This window comes from Mastomys coucha, unplaced genomic scaffold (assembly GCF_008632895.1).
Source record: "Mastomys coucha isolate ucsf_1 unplaced genomic scaffold, UCSF_Mcou_1 pScaffold2, whole genome shotgun sequence".
Taxonomy (NCBI): Eukaryota; Metazoa; Chordata; class Mammalia; order Rodentia; family Muridae; genus Mastomys; species Mastomys coucha.
In genome coordinates, this window is record NW_022196902.1 from 15,910,235 (window position 1) to 15,921,407 (window position 11,173).

An 11,173-nucleotide genomic window follows, 5' to 3' on the forward strand; every position below is an offset into this window, starting at 1 on the left:
ACATTTAGTCCAACTTCAAAAGTCCATATAGTCTATAGCAATCTCAACAATGTTAAAAGCTCAAGGTTCAAAGTCTCTTCTGAGATCTATCCAATCACTTAACTGTAGTCTCTAAAGGAAGACAGAAAACCAGCTGGGCAAATTCCAAACTCTGCATCTCCATGGCTGATGTCAAAGCAGTCTTCAGATTGACAACTCCTTTTTCATCTTTGTTGACTGCCACAAACTTCTTTCTCCTGGGCTGGCCCCACTCCATGTTAGCAGCTTTCCTGAGCAGATAGCCCAAGGGTCTGGCATCTTGAATATCTTGGGGTTTCCAAGGCAACTTCAATATTACAGGCTCATGTTTTAACGTCTGGGATCCACACATGGTCTTCTGGGCTTCTCCAAAGGGCTGGCGTCACTTCTCCAGCTCTGTCCTCTGTAGCATCCTAAGCTCAGGTTGATCCACTCCACTGCTGCTGCTGCTCTTGGTGATCATTCTAAAGTACTGGTATCTCCAATACATTGGGGTCTTCTGCTGTAACTAGGTGTCACCAATAGCCTCTCCTAGGTTCTCTTCATGGTGCTAGGCCTCAACTCTTTTGCACAACCCCTTCAGTCCTGGACCACCAACTGCAACTAAGGCTGTATCTTCACCAATGGCCTTCCATGGCATCTCAGAGTGCCAAACCTTAGCTGCTCTTCATGACCCCTTCATGTCTTCAAAACCAGTACCACCTTGGTGACTCTCACACATTACCAACTACAGCTGCAGCATTAGGTACAACCTTGGCTGTCTCTGGAACACAGACTTTTTATGCTCTCAGAAAACACTTCCTAGACAATTTCACATAGTGATGTTGATCTCTTCTTAATAACCACTAATGTCTTAGTTCCATCTAACCAGCATCAATTGTCCCAGTACTCTCCTCCTCCTCTTGACTATAAAGCCAGAGACACATGGCTGAAGCTGCCGAGTTCTGCTGCTTGCAGGAGCTGGAACATGGCTCCCTCATTCTATTACATTATCACCAGCTTTCCATTTTCTAACTACTTCACTGCCTAAGCTTGGCTGTCCTGGAACTTGCTCTGTAGACTGACTTTAAACTCAGAACTTCTGCATGCCCGTCTCCTAAGCACTGGGATTTAAAGGTATAATACCCCAAGCCTGGATTTAAGTTTTTCTTCACCTAGAACTTGCTCTGTCTCAAACTGGAGTCAAATTCAGAGATCTACTTGTCATTGCCTCCTGAGATTAAAGGCTTGCACTACCATGCTTGGACCTAAATTTAGCTGAGTGGGATTTTGCCCACAGGTCACTGCTCCCTTAACTCAATGTCCTTGAACACAGGATTCAGCTCCATTTCACTTCCTGGTGCCCCTTTAATATTTGAATCATATCTCTTATATTTTTCCTTTCTCAGCTTGCTATGCTTGTTCAAAATGCTCTCCATGAGACTTAATCAGAGAACAAAGTCTATGATGGGTGTTTCTGAGACTTCCTTTGTCCATGCAATTAATCTGAGTCTCTTCATCTTAGCCTCAGGCAAACTCTTCATACGGGGGCAAAAAGTAGGCACATTCCTTACCAAAATACCACAAGACAGTCTCTAGGCCACATATTGAAATTCTCCACTAAAACTTCTAGGGCCAGGTCTGCACAATTCAAATCATTCTCAGTAACAAAGCCTTCCATATTCCTACTAGCATAGCCCATTAAGCCCCATTTAAAGTATTTCACTGCTTTCTAAATCCAAAGTACCCAAATCCACATTCTTCCAAGCAAAAGCAGGGCCAGGCCTATCACAACAATATCCTAGTCCCTGGTACTAACTTCTGTCTTAGTTAGGGTTTTACTGCTGTGAATAGACATCATGACCAAGGCATGTATTATAAAGGACAACATTTAATTGGGGTTGTCTTATAGGTTTAGTGCTTCAGTCCAGTATCATCAAGGTGGGAGCATGGCAACATGTAGGCAGGCATGGTGCAGAAGGAGCTGAGAGTTCTTCATCTGAAGGCTGCTAGTGGAAGACTGACTTTCAGGCAGCTAGGATAAGAGTCTTAAGCCCTGGCCCACAGTGACACACCTATTCCAACAAGGCCACATCTCCTAATAGTACACTCCCTAGGCCAAGCATATACAAACCATCACAGGCATATATAAAAATTTTTGTTCTCCACTTGTCTGTTAGCAGATAGACTGAGTCTATAACTTGGTTATTGTAAACAATGTTGCAATAAACATACGACTGTGGAATGCTGATTCAAAGTGCTTTGATGCACCCAGATGAGTACACACACGGAAGGTTGGCCCCTCCCCACGTCAGAAATCTCCACACTAATTTCCATTGGGGCTAGACTTGTTTGTTACTGTTTCATCAAGGTAAACAGCTGTCTGTGCTCTTAGTTTTAGTTATTCTGGGTGGAACAAGATAGAATCAATCTCAAAGTAAGTTATATTTTCATTTCATTGATGGATAAGGATGCTGAAATTTTTATATGTTTTTTGGCCACTTGCACTTCATCTTTTGAGAGTCATCTGCTTCTTTCATTAGCCCATTTCTTAACTGATGTGTCTAGTTTTCTAGTATTTGTGTTTTTTATTTCTTTATATAGTTTGGGTGTCAGTTCTGTGTCAGGTGTACAGCAAGCAACAATTTTTCTCTTGTTCTGTAGACTGTAGACTGCTACTTTTTTATGTATTTCAGAGAAAAGAATTTGAGCTTATTTATTTAAAATATATTTGCAACTTTGCTTCTTACCAGAATCATGGCTTACAAAAGGGAGATGTTATTCCCTGTTCCAATGGCATAAAGCATGGATTTCACTATGATGTAGACACAAAGTTCATGTTTGTTTGTTTGTTTTTTAAAGTAAATCAATGAATATTTGAATGCTTGCTGTTAATTTATATTCTAAATAGTTACAGAAACTCACAAAGCCTTTATTGTAACTAAACTTTATTAAAGAAGACTAGAGACTTCACTTGAAAGAATCTCCCTAATGAACAGGTAATATTCTATGCACATAAACCAGCCAGTGTGAAGCAAGAGTCCTAGGTCACATGTACCTAGTTCCCAGCCAAGGGAGCCGCCATATAATCACACAGAATCACAGTGCCTTCTCTCTGGAGAGTGTAGTGGATTCTGTCTCTTAATTCGGGAGAGGAAATCATGCTATAGGAAGACAGCAACAACAGCCTGATCAAGGCGGTGTCCATTTGCAAACTGTCTCCCTACACTCTGGGATCTCTCATGTGTCTGACTTGATTAAATTTGCCAAAGAACCTCCTTTTGTATGTTATCTTTGAAAGATCAAGGGAAATTGGGACCTGGGGGAAGCTTATTCATATACAAAATGAAATGTTGAGCAGGCTTGAGTCAACCTGGAAGCCTTGTAAAGAAAAGAGGAGAACATCTGAAGGCCCCTGTGGCACTTCAGGAGGATATAGCAGGATAAGGGAAATGAGTAGGTCAAAGAGGGAATGGAGGGAGGGAACTAAATGAAAGGAGTGTGGCTCGTGCAGCTCTAAATAAACCTTGGTCAAGTTCATTTTTTTCCCCAGAGAAATATCAGCAAGGTGCTCACCCTGACAAGACTGGGAAATGCCAACTCATTGTCTCTGTGTGAGCAGCCACTGTGCTTCTCCTTTAAGGGTTTGCTGAGACCTTTTAAACACTCAGTTCATTTGGGAATTAAAGGTACCTGCATGTTACTCAATGCTGTTCCTTATATTTGCTCAGAGAACAAGTTCATAGTGGCTGAGCTGTTCTTGAATACCTGGCCACTCATAATAACCTTAATAGCTTTCTTAAACCACGGATAAAATAAAGCATAGATCAGAGGGTTCATGGCTGAGTTGTAGTAAGCACACCAAACACAAATTTCATAAATGTAGGCAGGGGTGATGAATCCCATAAAAGTATCAATTAATGAATCAATACTGTAGGGCAACCATGAGATCATGAATGCTACCACAGTGATTCCCAGGGTTTTGGCTGCTTTTCTTTCTCTTCTTGCCACTCTGGCTTTGTAACTTTCAGAGGATGATTCTGTTTTGCTACCAATATTTTCTATTTTTTTAGCCTGTTGTCTAGCTACCAGAAAAATATTACCGTACAGAATTATCATAACAAGGGTAGGTATTAAGAAGGAAAGAAAATCTATCAGCACCCAGTTCTGATTCACAACTACCTGACAGCCCCCTACGCAGTTGAGGGCACTGGATAATTCCTCCAGGCCATCATCATAAACCCCTGTGTAGAATACAGCACCGCTGTACACCAGGGGAAGGATCCAGGAGATGCTGATGCAAATTCCCGACACAGACACGGTGAACTTGGTGGGATAGACCAGAGGGTCCGTGACTGCGATGTACCTGTCAATGGAGATGAAGCTCAGGTGGAAGAGAGAAGAATAGCAGAATGCCACATCGCAGCAGGTGTGGAAAGTGCAGAAGCTTCTTCCAAAGTACCAGCAGCTCTCAATGGACCTGACCATGCTGAAGGGCATCACGGAGACTCCCACCCAGAAGTCAGCGCAGGCCAAGGACGCAATGAGGAAATTGGTGGGAGAGTGTAGCTGCTTGAAATGGAGGATGGATATCATCACCAGGAGGTTTCCAAACACTGCCAGCACAGCCCCAATGCCAAAGACTGCATACAGGATGACCCGGGGCCCAGGAGAGTAGGGGGTTTTCACACACGACCCATTCACATTCTCATAGCAGAGCTGCAGGACTGTGGGAGGAGACGAGTTACTCCCCATGCTACTGCTGTTTGCACTGGCAGAAGGGCTGTATTTGAATTCCATTCTCAGGATTCAGGAATTTTATTTTTCAATGCTGTAAGGGGAAGGGGTCCACATCAATCCAATAGGACGGTAGAGGATATTGTGAGATATTAGATCTACTATAATTTTTTATTTTTAATCCTTCTGACAATTTCCAAATGTTCTCTGGAAAAAAAATCCAATAAATACTATATGGTCCAAAATAATTGGGAATGAATTTTAATGAACAAATGACTCATTTTCTTAATTGGTTAGATTTTCTCTGATTCTTAAATATGCCTTTATATTTTATTTTTACCTCTTGTGTTCCTCTGGCAGCAGTCAGGAACAGTGGCAGCAGCTGTAGAATTGGTGGGTCACCTATAGGTTTACGTCCAGGTGACATGCCTTACACTACTACCTAAATGCCCTCCAGCTAAACAGGTGTCACCAAAGGGAGAGCCCTTTCTTAGAATCCCAGTAGGGCAAGGTGTGAACAAATAAGATTATATTCAACAGTGATTATTAGCAAGGTTGGCCTACAAAATAAGTTTCTTCTACATTAATTATTTTAGGTCAAATAATTCTCTTTCCTTTGTTTACAGACTTGAACAGGGCCTTTCTTTTCAAAGATAACCTACTCACCTTCCTGGAGTTTTAAAAAGACATGATGGAGCTACAAGGTTTAAAGGTCACCTTGGCTCCCTCCAGTCTGTTAAGAGTCACTTATCATCAACTGTGGCGACTAAGCAGAAAGCCATGGAGAAATACTACACTGTAGAGAGAGATCTATTACATGGAGGCCTTAAGAAATACATGGCATTTAGATGCAGCAGCTGTTCTCGGGGGCTGCTGGGAGATGAATTCTGCTCTTAAGCCATTGTTCCCTGGGACTTGGGTGCAAAGTCTCCCTATCCATGTGCCAGATCTGAGTGAGCACTTGGCTTGTACACAATTTCCTTTGTGGTTACCAGAGACTGGCCTTTCTGAGCATGCTTCTAAAGGATTTTCTTTCAGCAAGTGAGAACTCTGAATTGGATTTTGTGTTCATAGTCTCAATCCTGGCTAAGGATTTGAGATTAAGTAAAAACATTTTCCAACCTTCCTGACAAAGGGTTCAAGTTCTGGCAGTACAGAGCTGGAGACGTGCTGACACTTATAAGCTTGTATGGTGCGTTATAAAGAACCAGTGGCATTTCTTATTCATCCTAGTGGCTGCCTGGCCACAAGTCAATCACATCAATTTTCTTATTTAGCTATCATTCAGATTTCTTAGGGTCTGATTTTATAAAATGATGTCAGTTGCTTTTGGTGCAAAACTCTATGCCAAGCTTTCCCTGTTTATGTTCTGTAGAGATTAGAAACAATCCTATATTTTGTGTGGCAGCAAGTAGAATTCCTATGCACAACCAGTATTATCTACCCACAACCTCCAGATATGAATGTCTCCAAACACTGTCATATAGTCTCAGGAGACAAATTTACCCCTCCCCCATGATGAGATCTATGTTCTAGTAAACAAAAAGCTTCCCCTGGCATCCCTGGCATTGGGTAGAGAGATAACTTCATAGATCCCTCTATTATTCTGAGATTCATTCATTCATTAGTTAATCTACTCAAAACATAGTTAGTGGATGTCTGTAACTGGCTATAAGGTAATGAAAAATGCATGTGTTTTCCATCATCATAAAGCCTGAGGTCGTGAAGATGAAGCCCTACTGAAGCATAAGAGGAGAGCTGGCCATGTGGGCCCTTACACCAGAAACAAGAAGAAAATGCTTATGAGGGGATGGTAAGTGGAAGGACAGGTGGCTCTAGGCCCAGGATCCTAACATAGGGTTCTGCAAATGCTGCGTTAGTAGTTGTACAACTCTATTATATACATGTATGCCATCTAAGTTCAACAGAGGAATGTGGGCTAACTTGTTCCTTGAGGTTTACTAGCTTAGTAAGGAGTACTTCTCCCAGGGCTGAGGTGGGGTGCAGCTCTTCCCAAAGCCTCTAAAGTCTCACACAATACAACTCTCTAGTATTGTCTCCAACACTTCTAGTAAATAGTTTGGCAACGTTAGGAAGAAGTCTGATGCCCATGGGTTTATGACTCTAATGCCCAGGAAAGGATTCTCAGGCAAACTTTTGGTTCTTACATCAGATAAAGTTTTCCTTCTTAAATTTGTACTTCATATTTAGTTTGATCCTTCAAGACATCCCTAATGAGGCCATCTCTCCGGTGACTGAATGTGTGAAATAGGCTTCATTATGACCAAAGTAAGAGAAGGATGTGATAATGATGTCCTATGGTCATGGCAGAGCACAAACTCAGAAGAGTGTTAATGAGAGGAAGTGTTTTAGTCCTGTCTCTAAGGATTAGAGGATTCAGGGACCCAAACACCAGATAGGTAGAAGCATTAATTTGTAAATGAAGAACACTGGGCATTGAGTTTGTAGCCAGCTGTTCTGGTAATGGTGTCAGTCACTCACTCAGTGCATTACTGAATCAGTTTTATTCTCTGCATCACCACCGAGGGTTGACAAGTGTTTCTCTAAATGTGTCTCTAAACTGCTCATGGGTATTTGGAGTAGGGTGAGAAGGTGTAAGAAACCATGTTTGCTTGTTGGTTTCTCCAAATACGGTTTAGCACATGTTCTTTATTCATCTGTTGGTCAGATCTCAGGTCCCTCACAAGTTCGTCTCCTCATTGTGAGCACTGAATGCTTCAGTTTTAGTACTTCATTTAAGGCTTCAGGTCACATCTGCTTGAGTCTGTCTGCCCTTAAAAAGCCGGGTTTTAGGCAAACGATGAAAAAATTCCTCACACACACACATACACACACACAAGATTTTTTTTTGAAGACATGGTCTTTTTGAGTGGACTTGGCTGTTCTAGAATTCAGAGATCCACCTGCTCTGCCTCTGCCTCCTGAGTGCTGGGAAGGCATGCACCACTACATCTGGCAAAAATCTCATTTATTATATAGTCCAGACATTATTTCTAAGCTTGAAATGTCTGTGCTAAGGCTGTATTTATTAGCTCCCCTCATTTTATAGTGGCAAATAACATACAGCCATATACATACAAATAACATACAATCATATACATAATGTTTAAAATGACTCAACTTCTCTCTCTTTCTTTCTCTGTCCTCACTATGTAGCTCTTGGTATCCTAGAACTCAATACTTAGATACTTAGACTAAGCTGGCCTCAAACTCACTCCACCTCTGCTTCCTGAGTGCTGAGATTAAAGGCATCAACTAGCATACCCAAGAGTGTGTATAACATATACATATATGCACATATATACATTATTATTGTCTTCAAATCATCAGGCTTTATGTGGAGAACAAACTCTTCTCTGACTGATCTTCCTTCATGTTGATGTCCTTTTCCCTATTTATTTATTTATTTATTTATTTATTTATTTATTTATTTATTCACTTTACATCCTGATAGCGGATCTCCTCCCTTCTCCCCTGCCAGTCCTGCTCTCCCAACCCCTGGTCCTATTCCTCCTCCCCTTCACCTTAGAGTCCCCCTCTCTGGTACCAACCTGCCCAGGCACATTAAGTCTTATCAAGACTAAGATCATCCTCTTAGTGTCTCAGTGGCCCACTGAGGCCAGAGAAGACATTCCAGCTAGGGGAAGGGATCCAAAGGCAGGCCACAGAGTCAGAGACAACCACTGCTCCAATTGTTGGGAGCCCACATTAAGACCAAGCTCCATATCTGCTACATACGTGTAGGGGGCCTAAGTCCAGAGGACTATACTCTTAATATGGATCTCAAACAAATAAAGGACTTTTTAATAGCTCCCCCTTTATAGTACTCCTGTTATAAAACCTCCCCACAGAAGAAAGGAATGAAAAGAAGCCAATCAATCTTGTATGGAATTTTCTGCACTTCTTTCTCTAAGCCTAATCACGCTAAAGTACTCCAAGTCCCAGAGTAAACATGAACTCTTTAGAAGTCACTCCACTTCCTTCTTACTGCAGGGTGTGATTATTTTTATTCGAACCCTCCACATTTACTCCTCAGGTCTTGAGGAGTGTGTCATACACAGCTGACACACTGTTAAATGAGGAAACATAGAGGAGAGACAAGCCTGGGTGCTCCTGCCTTCTAGGCTATATGAAACTTATGGATCATGGCCTTCTAGGAAGTGGCAATGTAAGGCCACGCTCAGTCCAGCTTCCTTCTACCACTGTTCTCAATTCCACCATTATGTTACTCAACATTAATAAAGACGGGGTTCACAAGGATAAGGAAGCCTAAAGGAACATGAAGCTTGAATTGTTTTATTCCTATATACTTCAGGAGAGTGACAGATAGAGTGACCTCAAGCACACAAGTCCATGTGGTTTCTTCTTGCGTTCAGACTCTAAATAGGGTCGGGATGAGGTCTGCTGGGGTGGCACACTCACATCAGGCACCTACTGTGAGCATCGTTCTCCAGAGCCATCACACATGACCCTATCATAGAGCCTGCAACTCTAGGTCTGTCACTGAAGGATCCCACCAAGAACTGTTAGACACAAAGAAAAATTATTGCTCAATTCTCAATAGTCCCCGTATTTAATTTCTTCTCTACATGGGGGTGCTGTATAAAGAAATTATATTGGGGCAGAGATTGGATAGCCATGGACCCATAGAACCAGCCTGGTATGATTTAATGGAGGAAGGAGATGTGCTGTAACCAGAAGAGGACTTTTGGCTTTTTCTGAAGGACCATCCTGGTCCTGTACTAGTCAAAAACAGCAGAAGTGTGGCCAGCACCCCAAAGTCACTTACTTATGCAGATTCTTATTTCTTAATTCCTTGTGGATTTAAGAGAAAGATTCCTTTCAAAGGAATATTTCTGCATGTTTATTTGGCAAAAATCCACTGACTAATCACTGTGTTCGATACACACTGGAAGGTCCCTGTTGGAGGCAAGCAGATGAACAAGGAGAAGAAACAAATATGTGTGCATCATTAAATTGCAAAATGTAATGCTGTAAACAGGATAAGCAACCTGGGTCCTAAAACCTGGATGACTGTACAAGACAGTTTCCACAATCACTTTTGTCTTCAACCTTTATACAGAGGACACTTGCCAAGGTGCTGTTAAATACATAAGTCATGGAAGTTTCATACAATGCAGAAACATGGCAGTACTCTTTTCCCTCATAGCAAGCTGGTACCCATGGAGAGTGATTTACAATTTGTCACCTCAACTAATCTGAGGGTGACTAAATGGACTTGAACATTCTGGTCTAATGCAGGAGAAGGTCAAAGATACTGGAGGATCAAACTGTGTAAGATGTAGTAGTCATTGTGTTGTCTGATGTGCTGACAAAGCATGTGCTAAGAAGCGAAAAGGTCAATCTGATTAGCACTTTTTTCTTTTAGTCTTGGAGAAAAAAATCTTGTACAACAAAAGTAGTTTTGGATTAAGAAGCACACATTAGAATATTGGCAGACTGAACACTGGCATTACTGTAAATTAATCACTCCTTCAATGTCTACTCTTATCTGTGACTCTCAGTTAGACTTTTTGTCGTGACAGTTTGTTCCACTGAAAAAATATACGTAAATACATTGTACTTCAAGAGGCTCGAAGCAAGTTGACAGCAGTGTCTGGGTCTGTGTCCTCAGTGAGTGGAGGGACATTCAGGAGTAACCTCATGACCTCTGACATCGCAACTGTGAACACTCATGGCAAGGCTGTAAATCTGTGAATGGCTTTTAACACTTATGATGTTTGTTGTCTTTATTGTTGCCAATAATTGAGCTAACATGTTTGTTTTTCATGAGTGAGATTGTTCTTTGAGATGCATGATTCTGAATACCACATGCTTGTGTTTTCATACAACAACTATGCTTTCTCTTCTGCATTTAAATTTTATTTTGAAAAAATACAGAAAGATGAAGATATCTGATGCTAAGGGCTAATATGAAAGGGGAAATGCCATAATTTAGAATTGTAAATATGCTCTAATATTTAAAATTATCTATATTGCATATGTATGAAGAGAGATATGCATTAACATGCACACACACTATTTTCTCAAGAAAACTAAGGAGAGGTTTAGTAATCTGTAAAATACAGAGAAACTCAAACAAAACCAAGCATCACAAGAGCACAACAATGAAAGGCAAAGTGTGGAGAATCCATCAGTCCTGGGATCCCGTCCTATTGAAACCATCACCATTATATTTTAATGTTATGTTAATAAGGGGTCACGTGGAGCTGGAGCATAATTCATCACTTTATAGGAGCAGATATTGGAGCTCTATCTCCCCAGTGATGTCCTGCTGTGAATCTCTCCAATCCCCAACAAAACCAAGAATCTACTCAGGAAACAAGTTAGTGGTTGAGGAATTCTCCCGCAAGATTTTGCCAGAGACAATGAGTTTGATGGCTTTTCGAAACCAAGG

At 41.4% G+C, this 11,173-nt stretch overlaps 1 protein-coding gene across 1 annotated transcript; it reads right to left on the reverse strand.

Annotated features, from left to right (window-relative positions):
- Nucleotides 1-3,564: 3,564 nt before the first annotated feature.
- Nucleotides 3,565-4,752, reverse strand: LOC116097708 (trace amine-associated receptor 6). The gene has a single exon (XM_031380319.1). The coding sequence runs from the start codon at nt 4,750-4,752 to the stop codon at nt 3,715-3,717; it is 1,038 nt and encodes a 345-aa protein (XP_031236179.1). The 3' UTR covers nt 3,565-3,714.
- Between the last annotated feature and the right edge of the window lie 6,421 nt (nt 4,753-11,173).